General features: G+C 34.1%; 1 protein-coding gene across 1 annotated transcript; it reads left to right on the top strand.

Annotated features, from left to right (window-relative positions):
* Positions 1 to 1557: 1557 nt before the first annotated feature.
* Positions 1558 to 20777, top strand: LOC115877941 (odorant receptor 46a-like). Its single transcript, XM_030894292.1, has 8 exons — positions 1558 to 1857; positions 3668 to 3823; positions 8339 to 8462; positions 14003 to 14552; positions 17146 to 17245; positions 17299 to 17403; positions 17456 to 17611; positions 20712 to 20777. Exons 1-8 carry the CDS (start codon positions 1558 to 1560, stop codon positions 20775 to 20777), a joined length of 1557 nt encoding a protein of 518 aa, XP_030750152.1.
* The last annotated feature ends 2897 nt before the right edge of the window (positions 20778 to 23674 follow it).

Genomic DNA, 23674 nt, shown 5'->3' with positions numbered 1-23674 from the left:
GACGAGGCACCGCCTCAGAACGCTGAAGTTATCAGCAAATTGTTGCAGCCAATTTTAAAAATAATTGAATAGCTAAGATCCTAGCCGTTGGCCGTCGAGATCGCCGGACTTAGTGCCTATGGATCTAATCCTATGGATATATACATATATATATATATATTTGCGGAAGAATAAAGGTTCTTATTTTAAAATTGACAGTATAATCTAGACAAGAATTAGAAATACTTAGCAGTTATGAGAGGGTATCTTTCACCCCCACTGAGTTAAAGAATTCCTCGAGAAATGTTCAAAAACCGTCTGTCCATAACAGAAGACGGTCGATATGTCGAACACCTGTAGCAAAATCTCATGTCTTGGTTTGCTATTTATTTTTATTGTTATTAGATATAGTTTAAATTTGTTGATGCTTGTTAAATATAGTTTATATTGTTATAAAATTCTGCATCTCTCATAGCAAATATTATTTTCGTTTTAATTGATGCTCACAGATAGATTTTTTTGCATTACAGCCGGCGCCGTTCAAAGCCTACTTATTTAAAGTGAGCGAATTTTTATAAACTCTATATCGCGAAGAGTAATCGAGCAAAATATCAAATGTGCTATTTTTATATTTTTTTAAATTCCCGTTCCAAAAAACAGCTCCGGTTCCGGAAACCGTACTGAGTACCAACAACTAATCTTAAAATCCTCTAACACATTATTCGCAATTATTTTAATTATTCTCAATCACTCCCTGTATGATATTATATTTGCCACTTTTAAAATTAGTAATAAAAACACAATTAGTCAAAGCGTAAAGTCTTGTTTTAATATTTAATGAATAGAAATTTGTTATTCCAGATTTTCCGTAATATTTTCCTTAATTACTATAATAGGATCTATTACCTTATATTTCCATATCTTTTTCATTATTAATCAGAAATTCTCACGTAAAATTCTACAGGATGCCCCACATTTCCGAAAAAAGCTTTGTAATTATTTGGTTTTCTTCTGAAGTATACCTTCAGTTTAAGCGGATCAATAAACACAGGTGTAATAATGCAGTAAAAATCAGTTCAAAATTTGGATAAACTTATGAGAATAAAAAATGAATCTGCTGCTTTAAAATTTTATTGATGTTTTCACCCTGTATATTAAGAGTTTCTTGTGTCTCGCTTTGTGTTTTCGGATAATTGTTTCCTTTATTATTTCAAAAAAGGATTTAAGATATAAAAGAGTGTTTCAGAGTGAACTACTGTCACTTCAGCCCAAAAAATGTCGTTAAAAATGTCGTTTACATACTTTGATTACTTTAAGCGGGACTTTTTTTGTTTAAAATATTGTGGCGCATGGATATATACCGGAACACCATTCTCCATGTTCTACAAAATCCACCATTTCATAGTAAACATACTTTTAATCGGTCCGTTCAATTTCCTAGTCCTAGTATTTTGGGTTTTAAACACTGAAAACATCAGGACACTCACCGCTATAGGTTACATCGTTTTTGTATGCTTGATGGGACAAATAAAATCTTATTATTTCTACGTAAACCATCAAAAAGTCTACGAACTTATCATGGAGTTTGATCACGAATATTTTAAACCTCAAAATGACGAAGAAAAATTAATTGTAAAGAAAGTTTTCGAATCTTTCGGAAAATTCAAAACTGCCCTGGTTATACTGAGTGGTATTTCGAGTTTTTGCTCGATAACTGTGCCTTTGTTTTATAAAACTAACCAAGGTTTACCTGTACAGTCGTGGTACCCATTTAACATTGAGGTGTCTCCGCAATATGAGCTGGCTTATGTCCATCAAGGACTAGCGATGTTTTTCATTTCCGGATTGAATATATTCACTGATACTCTGGTTGCTGGTGTATGTACTTTTGTAGGTCTGCAATGTGATCTGTTATGTCAAAGAGCTAGGAATCTTGCAGGAGATGAATTGAAGTTTGTAGAGTGTGTCAAACACCACTATACTATTTTGAGGTAAGTAACTTTGTAAAATCCAAATGTCGATTAAAATAATTTTGCTGTTAGTTTTCATCAATCACAGTTTTATTTTCATCAGAATTATACTAAATAATACCTTGGTAAATATTTTGAGATATACAGGATGGTCCGAACTGTATTCCGGAAACGTCTGCAGCATATTCTACAGAAAAAAATAAGTAAAAAAGTTCGTATAAATTTATGTCCTAAAATGCTTAATTTCGGAGATACAGGGTGTAGGAATTTCATTTTTATTTCGATTTTTTTCTAAATAATTTCTGAATTAACGTCAATATTTGGATGAAAACTGGTGTCTGGGAGTTTTTTGACAGGAAAAATTTAATTTTGATTTCAATATGACTCCTATTTGTAGGGGGCGCATACATGTGTTTTAACTATTTTGAAGAGTAATAACTTTTCGTCCATACCTGTATAAAACTACTGAGTGAAAAAATATACATTTTCGTGACTTTTTACATAAAAAATGTCTCTTGGGAAAAATCGCTACGAGCAACCGTTCTCAAGATATTTCGAATGGAACTAGTCAATGACAAAAAATAAACACTTTGAGTAGATAGTTATTTGACTGAAATAATAAATTTGGGAAATTTTTATTTTTTTTAAATTAATCATAAATTTTTCTGCAAAAAAAAAATGATGATATAACAGTTTTTTTCACCAGTTTATAGAGTGAGTCTTAAGTAAGTGCAATAATTTTTAGGGGTATAGTATATTTCGATCCCAGAAACACGATAATGAGTTTTTTTCGCGAAAAAAAAAATTTAAAAAATTTGGAATTGTTTTTAGTTAAAAAATATAATTTCTTGATAATATGACAACATAGGTAACAGATTAAATTTAGAAGAAAGAAAACCAAAAAAAGATCCAGTGATAAGTGTACATTCAGGCTGAGAGCTTCGAGCGTAGCGTCGAGTCGCGTTTGCGTGTCGAAATGGAATAAATTCACTTAACTTAAATCAGACCGTTCAGGCAGACAGCGTTGCGTTTGGCGTTGCGCTAGCGTCCGCTGAGCGCCGGGGGTCAAGTTCAATGGGGCGGACGCGACGCGACGCTCGACGCTCTCAGCCTGAATGTAACTTTGTGATAAGTAAAATTTAAGAAAAAAATCATTTTATTTTGAAAATTTTCAAAATAAAATAACTCGGTTATTTTGGGCTTATTGGAAAAAAGGTAAAAATAAAATATGCTTCTTTTATCGAGATCTACCAGCCCTGAAAATAGTTGCACTTATTTAAGACTCACCCTATATATCCTCTATTTATTGTCAAAGATAATAAAACTCTAGGTATGTTATTTTTGATTAAATTTACTTGCGGCAAAAAAACATATTTTTAGTAGTATTATTAAGTATTATGTTTAGTTTTCTAGAAACAGTAAATATGGTTTTTGGTAGAGTGTACTTTGCCCAAATCTTTGCAAGTACCTGTGCAATATGTATGGGGCTCTTTCTTCTTACTTTGGTAAACATTTCTTCAATAAAACACTACCAACTTAAGCTCTTCAAAACCTTTTTTTCCAGGCTGACCCCAGTTCCTTTCAATTCTTCTTTTTGATAGTGTATCAACTCTGTATTGGAAACTTGTTGCTAGTACCTTGTTGGTTCGCGTCAGAAATGACAGTTAAGGCAAGACTTTTACATAACTATTTATTTTTTTTAATATTAACGTTTTTAGAGTCAAAATATACCTAAGGCTGCTTACGAATGTGATTGGGTCAATTCATCAAAAATATTTAAAAAGAAATTACTGTTTTTCATACACAGAAGTCAGAAACCTATCAAGTTGTATGCTTTGGATTATTTTGAGATAACAGTTGAAACATTTGGCAAGGTAAATAACTGTCATCAAGAAACTGTAATTAACTCATTTTTTTCATACGTATTATTTGTATTTTCCTCTAATTTGCCTTTTGATTTCTTCAGATTGTGAGGACTTCTCTTTCATATTTTGCTGTTCTACGAAACTTGACTGAAGAAGAAACAACATAAAGAAAGGTTAACTGTTATTTTACCTTTGTTCACTTTACAAGATTTTTGAAATAAGCAACACCTAGTAGCTGCAATAACATGTATTTTTATTTAATTATATATTTATAAAAGATATGGTGCCCGGTGGCGTAGAGGTACAGCTCTCGTCTACCAATTCAAAAGTTTCGGGTTCGAATCCCACAGCCGGCATTTCATCAGCCGACTATTTTTAATAAAATAAAAATAATTTGGGTACCTAGGTCGACTCAGCCTTAAATGAGTACTTGGGATTCACAATCCTGAGGTAATAATAGGCGGTTGAAGCGTAATACAGATACCTTCCTTGTATACCGAACGGCTCTACTATGGCAAGCGGTACCTTGCTACTCCCAAGGCATTAAACACTATATACGGGAGCTATTATTATATTATATTTATAAAAGATATTTCATAGACATAACAAAAATGTTACACCTTAATAAATTATTATATTTGATAGTAAACTCTAGAAAAATAAAAAACATAATTTGAACTAACAAATCTTAATAGTTTAAGGCACTGTCCTTAAATTTCTTGTTTAATTAAATATTATCAATAATACCCTCATTGTTTATGTTTAAAACCAGTAAAACATTTTTTTCAATTATGAATTTCTCTTTGATTTCTTCAAATGTATATATAAAGAAAACAAAGATACTGTCAGAAAGTGATGAATAAATCAACGCGCCTTAAGAGATCTATTAAGTTTCTTCCTTTCTTGAGTTATAACTCTTCTTCTTCTTCGTACGTTAGGACCAAGTCCTGTGTTTTCTTCAATGGTTCCTTAAGAACAGTTGGGATGATGAAAACCAGCTTTCATACCATCTTATAGGTGGTCGTCCCGGCGGTCGAGGCGTGTTGGGTCTATTCTCCTTAGCTTTTTTCGCTAACCGGTCGTTTGACATCCTATCCACATGGTCTCTCCACTCTCTTCTCCTGTTTCTTGCCCATCTTACTACATCCTGTACTTCACATGTTTCCCTTATATCCTCACTTATTTTCCGGTCATATAAGGTATATCCTGTAATTGATCCTAGTGTTCGCATTTCTGTTGTTCTTAAGAGCCGTTTTGTTGTTGTGTTCTCTGCTCTAGTCTCTATCGCATATGTCATAACTGGTCTCACGCAAGCCTTATAAATTCACAACTTTGCTTCTAACGCTCATATATTTATTTCGCCAAATTATATCCCTTAAATATCCTGATATTAATGTGCCTTTGTTGATTGGGTTTTTACTTCCTCTTTGAGATTCCTAGTGCTTGTTATATTTGCCCCTAGATATTTACGATCCTGGTCATTGACAAAAACAGTACTGGGATAATTTTCAGGGTTTTTGGAACACCCTCAAAAAGAAAATTCCACTTCTCCCACTTCCAGTGGATGAGATACCAAGAATTTACAACTTTTAGAAATACCTCACTGTAGTATTGAGTAATAAAAAGGAGTGGAAGGGAGTAACGTTTAATAAGCATGTAAAAGACCTTACCATAACGTGGTATAATGATGCTTCCAAAACCAAAGTAGGGACAGGGATAGGAGTATTTGGGATTAAAACTAAATACTCCGAATCAATGGGCACTTACGCCAGCATCCTTCAGGCAGAAATCTCCACTATCGAAAGATGCGTACCATTTATCTTAGATAGGAACTATCGAAAACAGGAAATAACCATCTAATCCGACAGTCAAGCAGCACTAAACTAGATCAACTCAGTAACCATCAGTTCGAAGATGGTCAAAGAATGCCTAGAGAAGCTGAACAAGTTATGTAAAGAAAATAAAGTCCTCCTACTCTGGGTGCCCGCTCACCAAAGGATAAGGCAATGAACAAGCAAATGATCTAGCTAGAAAAGGAGCGAACACCCCACTAACTGGACCAGAAACGTTCTGTTTTCCAAGGGGCAACCCATTAAAAGCGGAACTGAAGAACCTGGAAAACTCCATCCGTAACCTGGAATGGGAGTCCTCCAACGTTCTAAAACACTCAAAAAAGTTCCTCAGAACTTACGACCGAGAAAAATCAAAAATTTTCCTTGATTTAAGTAAAAACAATCTTCGGATTGTCACGGGGTTTCTAACAGGACACTGTGTCCTCAACAAACGCCTCAGTAGGCTGAAGCTGAGAAACAACGGCGAATGCAGATTCTGTGTGGAAAATAGTGATGGGCAAAACTGTTATTTTTAGATAACAGTTGAAACTGTTATAGTTATTTATAAAAAACAGCTTAAAATAACAGTTTAAAAATAACAGGTTTCTTTATTTTATTGCTAAATATCTGAAAGAGTATGAGGCGGTCACCGCCAGGCGTTTCGGGTTCAAAACATTTCTAAATATCGATTGTTATCTAAAATATCTCTCTAAAAACGGTGGTTGTTTACAAATAAGCGCTGTTTACAAATTGCGATGTAAAAAAAGCCAAAATTCCGCCACTCGTCTATACCTATACATTCCGATCTACCTACACCCTGCCCCTCGATCCTCGTAGATCCTGAATTGCGTAGCAGTGTACAGGGTGCATCTCACTCGACGGGCGAGAAGCTCTTAGTTATGATTTTACCATTTGCGATCAAAAGAATTAGAATTATTATTAGAATTCGAGTTTCGAAAAATCCCTTCTTATCGAACCCCTACACCCTAAAGTCAATCCGTTTTCCAAAAATCAGCTTTTTACGCCAAGGGCTTTAAGCAGGATCGTGATTAATCAATGACTAGAACACCATGTATACATTTTTAAAAAATCTTCAAATATTATTCTGAAAATTTTTCAGAATAAATAAATACCAGCTTAAAAATAACAGGAATAATATATATATATATATATATATATATAGCATATATAGGAATATATATATATATATATATATATATATATATATATATATATATATATATATATATATATATATATAATATTATAATATTGAAACTTAATAAGTAAGTACTGAAACATACAGCGCCATAATATCTCGACCTCCGCCCGTTATGCTCGTAACAGGTTGAAAAACAATGTATCTGTTTCGAATCGAAACAATGTATCTGTTTCGAATTCAACCTGTTTCGAACCTCCATCGACAGTAGACCGATGCGGCAGCGTTACTTTCCCATTCCGATTATCTCGACCGCCGCTGTTATGCTTGTAATAGGTTAAAAAACAACGTATCTAAAATGACTGCTTCTCCAACCCGTTGGGAGCCTCCATCGACAATCGACCGATGCTACAGCGTTCCTTTCCCACTCCTGTTATCTCGACCGCCATGCGTTATGCCCGAAACTGTTTCAAAAAAGCTGTTTCTTTCATATCCTATTATTTTTAATCTGTTGCAAGCCCCACACGACCATCGACCGATGCAGCTACGTTCGCCGCGCCGCACCGCGCCGCGCCGTAGCGCATTTCCCACTCCGTTGTCCGTTGTATCTCGCCGCCTGTATCGATGGTTGTCGAAATAACATGTTTTCCATCCATAATCCATACTAGTCAGATACTAGTTGTTTTTTGGAATTGCTTCGAGCTGCATCGAATTTCGTGGCGGTGCAGAGCGCCGACTTCGACTGTTATTTTTTAAAAGTAGTAACGGTTGCGTTATGTTATTTCTAAAGAATTGTTATAAAATAACAGATAGTTAAATAACAACCCATCACTAGTGGAAAATGGGGAAACACCAGAACGCCTTATCACTGAGTGCGCCGAGACGACGACCGTTCGTGCCATGAACTTTGGTACGGCTGATGTCGAGGGTAGAGAGCTGGCCTCTGTGGAGCCGTCTCAGATACTGGCTTTTGATAAAGCCCTGAGACGGAAAACGAAGAAATAGAGAAAGACAGAAATAGGTCAGAGAAATGGAGAAAGGAAGTATGTATAAAGGTAGATAATGTGACACTTATTAAAAACAACGTTTCCATACGGTAATTAAATAATTAGAGTTTCTTTAAAATTGTACTGTTTGGAGTATAAAATTGTTTCCTATAAGGTGTAATGAGGGACAGCGAAAAAGCGAGGGATAATGGAGAAAATTATCTTCTATTTATCGTTTCTTTTAAATTATTAATCAGAAATTCACACGTAAGACCCGATAGGGTGATCCACCATTTAAAAAGGTACTTAAATATCAGGATTTCTATTTGATATAAACTTCTATGCTTTCTCCAAGCTTTTTGTTCAAAAATTATTTGTTTAAGCGAGTGTCACAAAAAATTAAGTTTAACGGATCTATTAACGTCCCTAAAGTGTATCTTTTTTGGCCGCTTTTTTACTTTACGGCCGCTTTTGCAAACAAAGTCATTATAAGAGCAGCCTACTAGACACATTTAATTTACTTATTTGTCTATAAATGATATTCAAGACAAAGGAAATATTCCGATATTACGATTGTCAAATTATAAAAGCAGAAGGCTACATTGAAGATTCCATTTCAAGAAAGAAGGAAATTTCAGATAGAATTCTTGCAGGAGGAGAAGGTACTTCAGGTATACGTTTTTCTGATCAAAATAATTCCAAAGAAATTGAATTAAATGCAGTCAGCAGCTTTCCAACAAGAACCATTACCATACTGAAAATCAAGAAAATGAAATGTTTATTAACAATGTCATGTCTAAAAGTGGTATTACTTTTTCATGTAATAAATGTACATTTAACATTTCAATTAATAGCAAATAATGCCCTAATTTATTAACTTCTTTATAACTCAACTTCTGTTTATAATACTGTAAGTAATTCTGTACACATCTTTGTTACTTAATACACTTTTCATTTGGTTAATAAAAATTTGAATCCAATCTTCCAGTTTCGTCTTTATTTAGAAACAAAATTGTAAAAAAAAATTGTTACCTACTTCAAAAGACACTCTCCTAAAAAAAATTGTGTGCATCTCGGCCGTATGATCTTTTTTGTCATCGCCTGAAATTTGCGGCCGAGGCGTAGCCCAGCAGTTTCGGTCAAAAAAGATCAATTTTACGGCTTGGTACCATCAAAGGTACCATATATATATTAACTAAAGAATATCGACTCCAAACTGCATTCTGTGAAGCCAAGCCGGTGAAATGGGTATATAAATTTTCTGAAGGAATTTGCATAAGTCGCTCAGTTAGCGGTGCTTAAGCGTAGTACGCAAGCCTGGAATTTGAATTATCGATCGGATAGCCAGACCAATAAGAGACTAGACGCTAGCACCAGCTGTTCATTCGTACGGCTCAGTCCAACTTCGTACCGCTTTCGATTGCGTTCCCATTCGACAATTGGCTAATCCTGGCCTAATCGACATTCGGAATTTTGGAGTTGCGCTGTTGCGCCAGTGTCTGCCTAACAGACGAACTTATGTGAAATATACATGGACCGGAGGCAAACAAGGCAAAGACCTTAAGAAGCGCAATGATCAATAAAGGATCAAATAAATTACATTTTTTTTTAAATAATAAGACTACATGAAAACTTTTATTTTTTTTTTAATTATAGATTTGTTTATTAAAAAAGTTAGTATACAAAATAGTTATTTCAAAGATGCAAGCGTCTTGTTTTAACCGATTTAAAAGAATCAATTATTTCGTCTATATTTAGATCCTGGGCTGTGTCTGCTTGTGAATACTGAGAAGTGATAAATAATCCTCTGGTAATTATTAATTCTTCCTAATCTACTGAAAGATCCTTCTGCACCAGCACTGTTGGTGACTATAGTGTAAAAAAACCTCAGTAATGCACATAAAGATGTATATGAAGACTCTAGGTTATTGGAAATTAAAAATGATAAATATTCGTCAGGTGCAAATTTGTTGTCATTGCATTAATTGTTTCTAATAAAGTGCAAACATGTTTATATTCATCAACTAAAGAATAATCCATAACAATCCATAAGACCATATTGGTCCATATCCAATAAACAATTAAATTTTTGGCATATATTAAGGAAGTCTTCAAAACGATTCTGTAGAGTACCAGTTAAAATGTCTAAAGTACCATAAGACACTGATATCTTGAAATTGTCTTCAGAACTTTGATGTAGGTAGTCATTCTGGATTTCATCATGAATTTTTTTTAATTCTTTGTCTTTTTGTGGAAAATGATGTTGACGTATTGCATTTATTTGCCAAAATAGTAGCCTGTTTTTCAAAATTTTCAAAATATTTTTCACTTCTTAATGATTTGAGATCTATAGTTACCGCAGTAATAATGTGAGCAGCTGTACATAAGTTGATATTAACCTTTTGCAAGTGATTGGACAATATATTAATTTTATTCAGCTCTTCATTATAATCGATTATACTTCGATCGGTGATTCCCCGAATTTATTTCTATCGCGACTGCTTGCCTCTTCTTCTTTGGCGGCGCCGCGCAACATTATGTCTAGCCATTGTATTTTTATTTATAGACAATTGTCTAGCGGCAGCGTAGTTTCAAGTTTCAAACCATATGAAAACTTTCGTACGTAGTATATACGCCTACTTCATTAGAGATTTAAATTATTAAATATAAGTAAACATTAAAGAACAAAAATAAAATGTGAGAAATATATACGTCATTTTTTTTATCTTGAAGAGCTAAGGGCACGGTAGGACACCGTTTGTTTTTGCGTTAAATTTAGTTTTTCTATTATTTTTTTTTCCAACGGCGCCAGGGGCGCTAAGCGCCCAGGGGCGGAGGGGGTGTTCGCCCCTCCTGGCCCCCTATACGATACGTCACTGAGGACCTTCCTTTTTTGTCGCGCCTAGGGTCGCCTCGGCGAGCGTGTACTTCCATCATTATAATGTTCAAAATCTTTAAAGAATCTTCAATTACTTTTCAGAAATCTACAACTACCGTAAACTGGGGTAGCTTTGAGACTGCAACATAACTTTGGTACATTCCTCATATTTTCCCATTGTATAATGTATGGTTCGTCATTTTCAAAAATAAACTTATCTCTACTACATACTATCAAAGGGTAACTATACTGCGACTAAATAACCCGATCGGCCATTCTGCATTGAACACTACATGTTTATTAACATTTCAAAAAGTTAACTACAAATAGGTGTATTTATTTTACAAATTCTGTATACTTTCTATGCTACAAACAGTACTGTAAAGTTCCATGAAAAACTAGTTAGTATATCTGAAAACACTGTTGTTATTTCCCTCATATTTTACATAAAAACCTTTTCTTAAATGAGACTGGGAGAAAAATATATTTGCTTCTAGACAACATTCTTTTCTTTGCGGGCCAATTTTGGTACTGTCTCAAAGTTGCCCTACGAATTGTTTAGTATTTATCCTAGCCTGAATATAATTTTGTACTAAAGTTGGACATGGTAATTGAAGTGTTCTTTTTAAATCAGTTATTTAGTTTATTCCATGTGTTCATTTTAATTATTAAGGTTAGTGGTAAGCCAAGGTAGACCTAATGTTAGTAACATAATTTTTTAAAAACCAAATATATCTCATAAATATCGGCGTTTACCCAGATCACGGAATTACAAGAGATTAAAATAGGAAACAAGGATATTTTTGATGGAGTTATTGCATGGATCCCCAAAATTAGGGTGCACATACATTGGCCTTAAATATAAAGAGAGTTCTGCAGGGTGTCCCCAAAAAAAGTTACACATCAAAGTTGTGTTTTTTGAAATGAAACATATAATATAATATATTAATTGATTTTTGGATTCTATAGGAAAAAAATATAGGTGAGTTTTGAGAAAATGGAAACTTATCCTACATCAGAAAGAATTGATATGATTTTATTAGTTGGTGAATACAGTATGCATTCACCAGTTAATGGAATACTTAAATACTCTTGATTTTATCTAGACTGGTTTTTTTTATAGGAAATAGGAATATGTCAAAAACAGCGTTTACAAAACTCGACCAACTATATTCTCGACAACATGAGAGAAATGATTGTGGCTGTTTTTCGAAGTAGAACTCCATGTATGTCTTTTAACATGAAAAGATTTTTTGAAAAGAAAATCATTTTATGCAGTAAATAGGAAAGGAAGCATTTTTAGTATTTGATTTCACCTATCTAATTTTTGTTACATAATTATATGTTTATATCTAGTTTCAATTCTGTAATAATTAAAATATATTTTAAACGTGTATCTTTTTACTACCGTTGAATATTTTATTCTACATACATTAATTTTTGTTAAATTAACAAAAGGTGTATCACAGCCACCTAGATTTATCAAATAATGAAGAAAATGAAAATATCTAGGAAAATCGTTGTTTAAAGGGTAGGCAACCTTAATAGTATTTTGAAGATATATGAATCGAGGAATGTGGACACACAACATTCCTTCAGGATGGACTAACCTGGTATACAGACGGGTCAAAGACCGCTGAAGGAACAGGAACTGGAGTATTTGGGGAAAGACCAAGGGTAAGTTTATCCTTTTCCTTGGATAAACACTCTACCGTATTCCAGACAGAAATATTCGCCATTCTACAATGTGCGAGAGAAAACAATAGAAGAGCTTATTCAGATAAGCTCATCAATATATGCTCAGACAGTCAGGCGGCACTTGGGGCGCTTATGAGCCCAAAGGTATCGTCCAGACTCGTCTGGGAATGCCTAGGTGAACTGGAAGCTCTGGCTCGACGGAACAGAATTAAATTATTCTGGGTGCCGGGCCACAGCGGCATCCAAGGCAACGAAAAAGCCGATGAGCTAGCTAGGCAAGGATCATCGGCATCTTATCTTGGTCCAGAGCCAGTACTGGGAATACTCAAATGTATGGCCCGTAGTGCACTAAAACTCTGGATCAAGGAAAAGCAGAATGTCCACTGGAGAAACAGACAGGGGCACAGGCACAGCAAGGCTTTTATCCAAGGACCTAGCTCCAAAACCGCAAAAGAACTGCTAATGCTTAGCAGGAATAAATTGCGGATTACAACAGGCCTCTTGACATGATATATGGCTGTCAAGTGTTACCTGAACAAGCTCAATCTGTATCAAGGAAGTCTTTGCTGCAGACTCTGCGATAAAGATCCTGAAAAAGCGGAGCACATAATATGTCACTGCGAGGCTCTGGATCGCAAGCGACACATTTTATTTGGGAAAGCTAGGCTAGAACCGGAGGAACTATGCTCCCAACCTATCAAGGACCTGCGTAAGTTAGTGCAGGGCACAGGGATAGGAGAATGGGTGCAGATATAGAAAGGGGACAAACACAATAGGCCTCACAGGTCGCAGTGTTTCCGGCAGAGGACGGCCCCTTATTGTGGAAAAAAAAGATATATGAATTCTCTATTGAATATTGAGGGAAATAATACACCGGGTGTTTCATTTAAAATAAAGGAGTAAATTGCTTTTAAATGTGACCAGTGTTTAATATTAATTTTCTCTCATCCTGTCTAACTTTTCGGGTCAACATTTAATTTGATTTAAAGTACAATAGTTATTTTAACTACATAATACGCTATACCGGATTAATTATAATTTAGGTAGCATTTATTAAAATTTTAAAATTGTTCTTCATTTTTAAAAATTGTTAAATATGTCAAAAACCTTACATTTTAGCCATATACTTCTCTAATAAAACTCATCTTTATTTTTCTCCTAGAATCCGAAAATCAATTAAAATATAGAGTGTTCCATTACAAAAAACACAACTTTGATGTGTAGCTTTTTTGCAGACAGTCTGTAGAACTCTCTATATTTTTAAAAAATACTCTAAACCAACCTATATTTGCTCACAAAATTTAATTTCAATAAAGCTGTAGTTCTCCTTGCAGCCTCCACGTCTTATGAGAGGCGCCACCCTGTATAGTAAGAGTGTCATATGGTTTCGTGTTTTCAAATAATTGTCTTATTTTTTTATACATATTAAAAGCCTTATATAAGAGACTGTTTTAAATTAAAATCATTTCTGTAACTGAAAAATGTCGTTTACATACTTGAAGTATTTTAACCGCGACTTTTTTTGCTTAAAATACTGTGGCGCATGGATATACACCGGAACACCATTCTCCATGTTCTACAAGATCCACCATTTCATAGTAAATATACTTTTAATGGGCCCATTCAATTTTCTAGTCGTGGTATTTTGGGTTTTGAACACTGAAAGTATCAGAACACTCACCTCTATAGGTTATATCATTTTTACATGCCTGATGGGGCAAGTAAAGTCATTTTATTTCTATGTAAACCAGCAAAAAGTCTACGAACTTATCATGGAGTTTGATCAGGAATACTTCAAACCACAAAACCATGAAGAAAAGTCCATTATTAAGGAAGTTTTTGAATCTTTCGGAAAATTCAAAACTGCCCTAGTTATACTGAGTGGTATTTCGAGTTTTTGCTCGATAACTGTACCTTTGTTTTATAAAACGAACCAAGGTTTGCCTGTGCAGTCATGGTATCCTTTTAATATTGAGCTTACACCGCAATATGAGCTGGCGTATTTGCATCAAGCACTAGCTATGTTTTTTATTTGTGGATTGAACATATTCACTGATACTCTGGTTGCTGGGGTATGTACTTTTGTAGGTCTGCAATGTGATCTGTTATGTCAAAGAGTTAGGAATCTTGCAGGAGACGAATTGAAGTTTGTAGAGTGCGTCAAACATCATCATACAATTTTGCGGTAAGTAACTTTGTAAATTTAAATGTTGATTGTAATACTTTTGCTTTTTGATTTACCATCACTTTTTTTTCTATATACAGGGTGAGTTCCCTGCGATGTTAAATGTGGAAAGAATTGCAGTTTTGTGAGGTCATAAATATGCGCCTTTCAGATTTTTGAAAAAGTTCATGGCTTACTAGATAGATATTTCGAAAAAAACAAATTTTGGCTATTTTAAAAATTGTCCCTAATTACATTATAAGCTATTTTAGACAAAAAGTTTTCAGATAAAAGTTGTAGATAATCACATCCTTAATGAAATTGTGTCCTCCTTTTTTTTCTAAAGCCTGTCATTTTTGAGATATGACACAAACATATGTTTTTTTTAAATGGAAACCATAGCTGGCCATGACTTCATAAAAAGCGCCATTTTTTAAGCTTTTCAGCGATATAAGCTATAATATGTTTTTTTCGAAAAATTAGTTGAGTTAAAAATTAGTTAGCCATGGAAACAAGTTTAATTATCTTTGCTCTCAGAAATGTAAAGCTGTCACATCAAAACTTTGTAAATTAAAATAAACAAAAATTGTAAATATGAATTTTTCAAATGAAGAAAAGCGTATAGGATTATTGGTTCAACTTTTCTTGGCCATACAGTTTGGCCTTGACCGGTGAATGTTACGTTTTTTAGGGAACGGGTTTTAAGACTTGTTTGAAAAGCTAAATTTAATTAAAATTAATTTAAATTAAATGACCAATTCTTATCTTTCTAGATTAATTTCACTTAGATTGCATGGTATTCTTCTTCTGTTATGATTTATAACATATAAAAAGTCAGAATATATTATTAAACGGTTCTTTACAATTTACATTACACAAACTAAAACTTTAAAAAATAATATCACTACATACATTTTAAGTTATTTTAGAAAATGTTCAAAAAAACCGCCATTGTTTTGAGTTGCATCTTTTAGAAGTGAATTACTACCTATTCTCACAGAAGTACCGGCCGACTTAATTAAACTTCTCTCGTAGTGCCCCCCTTAATTCATAAAATTGTTTTTAAACCTTTTTGTTAACCATACCGCATAAAAAAATCTAAAATGCATAGGTCAGGTGATAGAGGAGGCCCATGCAATTGGTCCACCTCTTCCTATCCCTAAGTTTGCATTATTATGATATAAATAATTTTAACATCTCTTTCAATATGAGGGGGGGGGGGTTATAATGAAAGTCATGTGGAAACCACTCTATTGAAAAATTCATATTTACAATTTTTGTTTATTTTAATTTACAAAGTTTGGATGTGACAGCTTCACATTTCTGAAAGCAACGGCGATTGAACTTGTTTCCATGGCTAACTAAGTGAAATTGTTTAAAAATTATAAGAATTCGCTACAACTCAGTAATTTTTCGAAGAGAACATATTATAGCTTATATCTCTAAAAAGCTTAAAAAATGGCGCTTTTTATAAGTCATGGCCAACTATGGTTTACATTTAAAAAAACATATATTTGTGTCATATCTCAAAAATGACAGGCTTTAGAAAATAACAGAGGACACAATCTCATTAAGGATGTGATTATCTACAACTTTTATCTGAAAACTTTTTGTCTAAAATAGATTATAATGGAATTAGGGACAATTTTTAATATAACCGAAATTGTTTTTTTCGAAATATCTAGTAAGCCATGAACTTTTTCAAAAATCTGAAAGGCGCATATTTATTACCCCACAAAACTGCAATTATTTTCCCATTTAACAGACTCTCTATCTCCAGTAGTTTCCGAGATACATAGAGAACATCGTAGGGAACTCACCCTGTATATTAAGCGGTTTAAAACGTTCTACGTCTTCCGATGCAATTTCTCCATGCCTGTCTGTCTCTCCATGCACCGTCTCCGAGACCTCTTTCCTCTATAAACGTGTCAATCCCTTCCTGCCAACTTCTTCTCGGTCTACCCTGATTTCTTCCTCCTGCTGGTTTCCAGTTTATGATTTGCTTTGGGATTCTTATTTCTGCAATCCTTTGGCCATGCCCGTACCATATGAGTTGTCTGTTCTTTATCTCGTCCACCATTGTATGTTTAACTTCCATAATCTCTCTTATGCGTTCATTAGTTATTTGTTCGAGTTTTGATTTGCCAGCTGCTCTCCTCCAAAAATCCATCTCTGTAGCTTCCAACATTCGTTTTGTTACTTCTTTAATTGGCCACACTTCAAAGCTGTACGTGGTTATACTCTTGATTGTATTATGTATTAGTGTTTTGTTCCCGTTGTTTATGCTTCTGTCCCACAGTATCCCATTTAATACCGTGATAGCATTCCTTCCAAGTTAGTTTCGTTCTTTAATTGCTGTATCCAACAGTCCATCATTTGTGATTTCTATACCCTAATATTTGTATTTTGAGCAGCACTTAATTTTCTTAACTTCTTTTAGTATTAGGTCTTGTTTTTCTCCTCCGATACTCAAGTTTTTTTCTAATAAAATGATTTATGGTATATCCTCTTTTCATTGTCGAGAATAAAGAAAACCTAGATTATTTTTTATTAGCTTTACTTTTAATAAAACAATTTAATTATTTGTAATATTTTTACTAAGTATTGTATTTAGTTTTCTAGAAACAGTAAATATGGTTTTTGGTAGAGTGTATTTCGCCCAAATGTTCTCAAGTACCTGTGCAATATGTATGGGTCTCTTTCTCATTACTTTGGTAAAAGTTTCTTCAAAAAAGCAACTGAAAGTATTCAAAAACCTTTTTTTTAGGCTGACCCCAATTCATTTCAATTCTTCTTTTTGGTAGTGTATCAACTCTGTATTGGAAACTTGCTACTTGTACCTTGTTGGTTCGCGTCAGAAATGACAGTTAAGGCAAGACTTTCGCTTAACTATTTTTATTTTTTTTTAATATTAACTTTTTTAGAGTCAAAATATACCTAAGGCTGCTTACGAATGTGATTGGGTCAATGCTTCTGAAAAATTTAAAAAGAAATTGCTGTTTTTTATACACAGAAGTCAGAAACCTATCAAGCTGTACGCTTTGGATTATTTTGAGATAACAGTAGAAACATTTGGCACGGTAAGCAGCTAAAGTCTGTCCAAAATGAGAGGTTACCTGATAATGACAGACATGTCTGTCATTTTAATTTACAGCGGATTGTATTCTGTGTTAGTTGTTGGATGTAGTCTGTCAAAATCTTTCCTAACTCGTTGAGCAAACTCTATTAACATTATTTTTTAATTTATCCACATTATTATGTATTGCGACGTAATAAGCAAGTTAAGTGCAATTAAACGTGGAGTTGTCTACTAAGGATAAGATGAAGATGTTATCATTGTTTGATAACTGCTGCAAACAATCTAGCTAGAAAATGAGCGAACACTTTACTAACTGGACCAGAACCGTTTTGTTTGGCAAGTACAAACGAACTTAAAGCAGAAGTCAAGAACCTGGAACCATACTCAAACTGGATTGGGAATCCTCCAACGGTCTACGAAGAAATTTCTCAAGACATACGACCGATATTTTTCTTGCTTTATATAAGAACAATCTTCGGATTGTCACTGGGTTTTTAACAGGACACTGTATCCTCAATAAACATCTCAATAGATTGACGCTTGAAGAAAAAACGGCGAATGCAGATTCTGTAGGAAAAATGGGGAGACACCAGAATACCACATCACTGAGTGCGCCGAGACGACAATCATTTGTGCAATAAATTTCGGTACGACTAATATTGGAGATGGGGAACTAACCTCTGTAAAACCGTGGCAGATACAGGCCTTTGTGAAAACCCTGAGACAAAGTGATGAGTTTTGATTTTTAACTCGAGAAAGGGGACACAATAGATCTATAAGGTCGCGGTAACCATTTTATGTTATTCTGCTTGGACCACACAAGATCTGCAATACCTGACTTCATTGTTTGACCTATTAATGACTACGTATTTTATGTTTATTAGGTCATACATTTAGAAGACTTTGTTGAAGAGACAAAGCTTCTTTAAATGTATTACTTGACAAACATAAAAAAATTATATACAGGGTGGTCCGAACTGTATTCCGGAAACTTGGGCAGCATATTCTGCAGATAAAAATAAGTAAATAAGTTCGTGTAAATGTATGTCCTAAAATGCTTAGTTTCAGAGATACAGGGTGTAGAAGTTTCATTTTTCTTTCGATTTTTTCCAAATAATTTCTGAAGTAACGTCAATATTTGGATGAAAATTGGTGTCTATGAGTTTTTTGATAAGAGAAATTTGATTTTGATGTCAATATGACTCCTAGTGATAGAGGGCGCCACCTACATGTGTTTTAACTGTTTTGAAGCGTAATAACGTTTTGTCCGTACCTGTATAAAACTAAGGAGGGAAAAAATATACATCTCCGTGACTTTTTATGTAAAAAATATCTCTTTCTAAAAATCGCTACGAGCAACCGTTCTCAAGATATTTAGAATGGAAGCAGTAACATGTCATTATTGACGAAAAATAAACACGTTGATTAGATAGTTATTTCACTGAAATAATAAATTTGGGAATTTTTTTTTAAATTAATCATAAATTTTTCTGCAAAAAAATGATAATAAAACAGTTTCTGTTGAACTTTTGGTACAAAAACTTTTAAAATTATGATCTCAGTCTAGTAACTATTAAGTGATCATGTTTAAATTATGTCAATGATGACAGGTATTAATAATTTCGATTCTAAATATCTCAAAAACCAATACTCGTAGCGATTTTTACCAAGAGACATTTTTTACGTAAAAAACATCGTAAATGTATATTTTTTTACTCAGTAGTTTTATACAGGTACGGACAAAAAGTTATTACTCTTCAAACCAGTTAAAAAATATGTAGGTGGCGCCATCTACTAGTAAGAGTCATATTGACTTCAAAATCAAATTTCTGATGTCAAAAAACTCCCAGATACCAATTTGCATCGAAATATTGACGTTACTGCCGAAATTATTTGGGAAAAATCGAAATAAAAATGAAACTTCTACAACCTGTATCTCCGAAACTAAGCATTTTAGGACATACATTTATACGAACCTTTTTACTTATTTTTATTTGCAGAATATGCTGCTGAAGTTTCCGGAATACAGTTCGGACCACCCTGTATATATTCTTGGACTTTCAACAACCAAGAAAATATTTTATTCCAAGACACAGTATAAATTGTCTTGTTGAGTATTTAATTCTTTGTGATTTATTTTTGGAGTGAAACTTCTTTACGCGCGTTGGGAGTAAAAATTCAAGGCCGTGACACACCAGCTAGTGCCAGGAAAAATGGTAACGGCAGTGTTGCCTCAGCTACAAAGTGTTCCCATTCGGGGTAGATCTACCCTTTGTAAAACAATTTTAGCTCGCTCTAGGTAACTCTGTGCCATACGCGGCTAATAAAATCACTATGAATCACTAAGAAACTTGATACGGTATCTGTGTATCAATATCCTCTAGTTATGTGCTAGGAAGTAAATTTTCATGTATATTTTTATTGATAGGTTTGTAGCTTCTGAATAACGGTTTAGGTAATCATCTAGCTTAGTTGCCAGCTTAGAAAATTAGAATTATTAGAGTTAGTTATTCGCATTTTCATTGAATGACACTGTCATATTTATTTCAAACCAATACAACGAGAATATTTGTATAATTTAACAAAATTACTGTAAACCTATAAATACGAATTGTTGGCTAGGTTATTTTTTTTTCTCTTCTTAAATAAATCTAAAGGTACATTCAGGCTGAGAGCGTGGAGCGTCGCGTCGGGTTCGCGTCGCGTCCGCCTGATTGAACTCCAGCCCCGACGCTCAGCGGACGCTACCGCAACACCAAATGAGACGCTATCTGCCTGAACGGTCTAATTTAAGTTAAGTGAATTGATTCCATTTCGACACGCGGACGCGACGCAAACACGACGCGACGCTCGATGCTCTCAGCCTGAATGTACCTTAAGCGTTAACGTTATTAGGGATTTTGCAGACAAATTTGCAGGCTATTAGGACACAGAAAATGTACAGATTACAAAAATAAATTAAAAATAATATTTATATTAAAACAGCATTATATTATGTCACTTTTTCAAACATGTCCTTCAAATCCTTCAATTTAATGGCGGTTAGTAAGAAGTTTCACTTCAAATATGCGCACATAGTGCACACACTGTTTTTTTTTTAGATTGTGAAGACCTCTCTTTCATATTTTGCTGTTCTACGTAACTTGACCGAAGAAGAAACAGCATAAAGAAAAAGTATCACTTATTACACTCTTGTTCACTTCACAGGATTTTCAAAATAAACAACACCTATTAACTGCAACAACATGTATTTTTATTTAATTATTTATTTATAACAGACATTTTAAAAACATAATAACAGGGTTACACCTAACTAAATACTTCAACTGCGTAATAAACTCTAAAAAAATAATAAAAATAAATTGAACTAACAAATCTTAACTTTAGTTTACAAGTTTAAGGTACTGTCGTGGAATTCCTTATTTAATTGACTATTATCGATGATATTTCTAATTTCAAACTAAATATTCTGGCTCAGAATAACACGTATTTTGTTCTAAGCACGATACGCATATAACTGGTATGCTTTAGCGCAGCTCGTGACTTCATGTAAAAAAAATACTAAAATTATTAACAATTAAGTCAAAAAAAGTGGGGGTTTGTCTTTTTTAATATCTCGAAAAATATTGAAGATTTTCGAAACTTCAAAAGAAATCCGAAAAGATAAAGAAATTTACTAAAAAAAAGTTCTAGCTCCCGGAACTGTAACTCAAATAGTTATAATTTTACAGAACCCTGAAAACAAAGCTTAAAGCGGGTAGTCTGGCTGCCCCGCGAGTTGTGTCACTGTAAGACAACAACTTAAAAAATGATTTAACCATATTAAATATTAATATTAAGGAATAAGAAAATTCATTGAGTGTTGGGATCCTAGATCATATATATTTACGTGGATAAATCAACGCCATCAGTTTAGCATTGAAAAATATGTCTCCAACATCACGACATGCCATTTTCAATAGGTTATCTTTCTCGAGGACCTTACTTTGCGCATGCGCATTAAAAGTTGCACGTATTTCCAAAATGATCATAATTTTATACGGTTTAGAAAGTACAAATTATACTTTGTTATGGAAACCAAATGGTTTCGGAGGGAGGCTTTGTTTGCCTACAATGTCTTAATGCAGCGATGCCTTGATGTCAATCAAAATGTATATGCCTGCTTTATTGACTATAATAAAGCATTTGATAAAGTAAGACACAAGCAACTAATAGAAGCGTTAGAACGAAAAAATCTCGATACAAGAGATATACAAATAATAGTAAAACTGTACCTCAACCAAAGTGCGTCTGTTCGCGTCCAATCTGAACTGACAAGAGCAGTGGATATCAAACGAGGAGTTAGACAAGGATGTGTTCTTTCGCCACTCCTTTTCAACGTCTACTCAGAGAAAATCTTTAACAAAGCCCTCGAAAATGATGCTGGTGGAATACGAGTTAACGGCATACAACTGAACAATTTGCGCTACGCGGACGATACAGTCCTTCTCGCTGAAAATATGCAAGACCTTCGGAATATGTTAAATAACGTCATCACAACTAGTCGAGAATATGGTCTGACACTCTATGTTAAGAAGACTAAATACATGATTGTCACTAAAACTAGAGTGCCCAATGAACATCTGTATGCGGAAGGCGAGGAGCTCGAAAGAGTAGAGAGGTATGACTACCTGGGTAGAAGTGTCAACTGCACCGCGGATTATTGTTCAGAAATAAAGATTCGCATTGAGAAGGCCCGTGCATCCTTTGTGAGGATTAAAGAGCTGCTCTGTAGCCGCGATTTGAGCCTAGATCTGAGAACTCGTATGCTCAAATGTTATGTATTCACAGTCCTTTTGTATGGTATGGAAGCTTGGACCCTCAACGAGCTTTGCGAGCGGAAACTGGAGGCCTTCGAGATGTGGACATACCGTAGGATGTTGAGAATACCATGGACAGAACATGTAACCAACGTGGAGGTTCTGAGAAGAATGAGGAAGGGCGTAGAGATCCTCAAGGAAGTGAAAAAAAGAAAATTGCAATATCTCGGACATATCATGAGAGGTCCATGGTCTGAGATTTTACAACTCATAATCCAGGGAAAAATTGTAGGATAAAGATCTATTGGAAGAAGAATCCTGGCTCAGAAACCTGCGAAAATGGTTTAATGTCACGTCATCTGACTTATTTAGGGCCGCAACTTCCAAGGTCAGAATATCAATGATGCTGGTATCAACCTCCGATAAGGAGACGGTATATGAAGAAGAAGATGGAAACCAACCTTTCATTGTCATCATAATGTCATAATCATATGTCATAATCTTACTTCCATTGTGTAACGACGCTTGTTTTTTGCATTTTTTATTTTAAAAATTGTATTAATTACTCTTTTATCGACCGCTTTTATATAGCCAAGGATGGAAGTGTGTTCAGTCAGAAATTAATTTTAAGTTTGTGCAACTCAAAGATATTTAAACTCAAGAGATACAATTGTTTTCCTTTTTCCTTCATCGGCCATTATTCTATCCTTATTTTCGCATCTCTCTTACACCGAAAACATTTGCCAGGTTTACCTGTATATTGGTATTAGTATTCGATTAAATACCACAACCAATTATTAAGTAATAAATAATTTCGTTATATTTCTATAATATATCAAGTACATTAATTTGCTAACGTCAATTTTTTCATTTAATGCTTAACTGCTTAACTATTTTAAATTTTATAATGGAAAAAAATATCATGATCGTGTTTCTTTTAATAATAAAAAGCAGTTTGGCAACGTCAATTTTAGAAATATGCCGGCGTAGTACAACGGATTTCGAGCATGAATGAAAATTCCTAGATTCTCCTGTTGCGATGTTGCTATGCCGCCGATCAAGTTCCGTATTCTTTATTTGCAGTATTATAGTATTTTTGCGTTATTTTGTGGACTTCTGTGGACATTAATTAGAAAATATGGTACATTCATGTATTGTGTACAAGAGCGAGTGTATCATTTAAATCCAAATTTAATTTTTCACCGGTAAATAAAAATAAGTAGGGTTAGGTATATTATTATATCCTCTTCTCTGTAGATCAGAGG

The sequence above is a fragment of the Sitophilus oryzae genome, unplaced genomic scaffold, assembly GCF_002938485.1.
Source record: "Sitophilus oryzae breed Bouriz unplaced genomic scaffold, Soryzae_2.0 scaffold_1499_pilon_pilon, whole genome shotgun sequence".
Taxonomy (NCBI): Eukaryota; Metazoa; Arthropoda; class Insecta; order Coleoptera; family Curculionidae; genus Sitophilus; species Sitophilus oryzae.
This window is presented reverse-complemented; position numbering and strand designations above follow the sequence as displayed.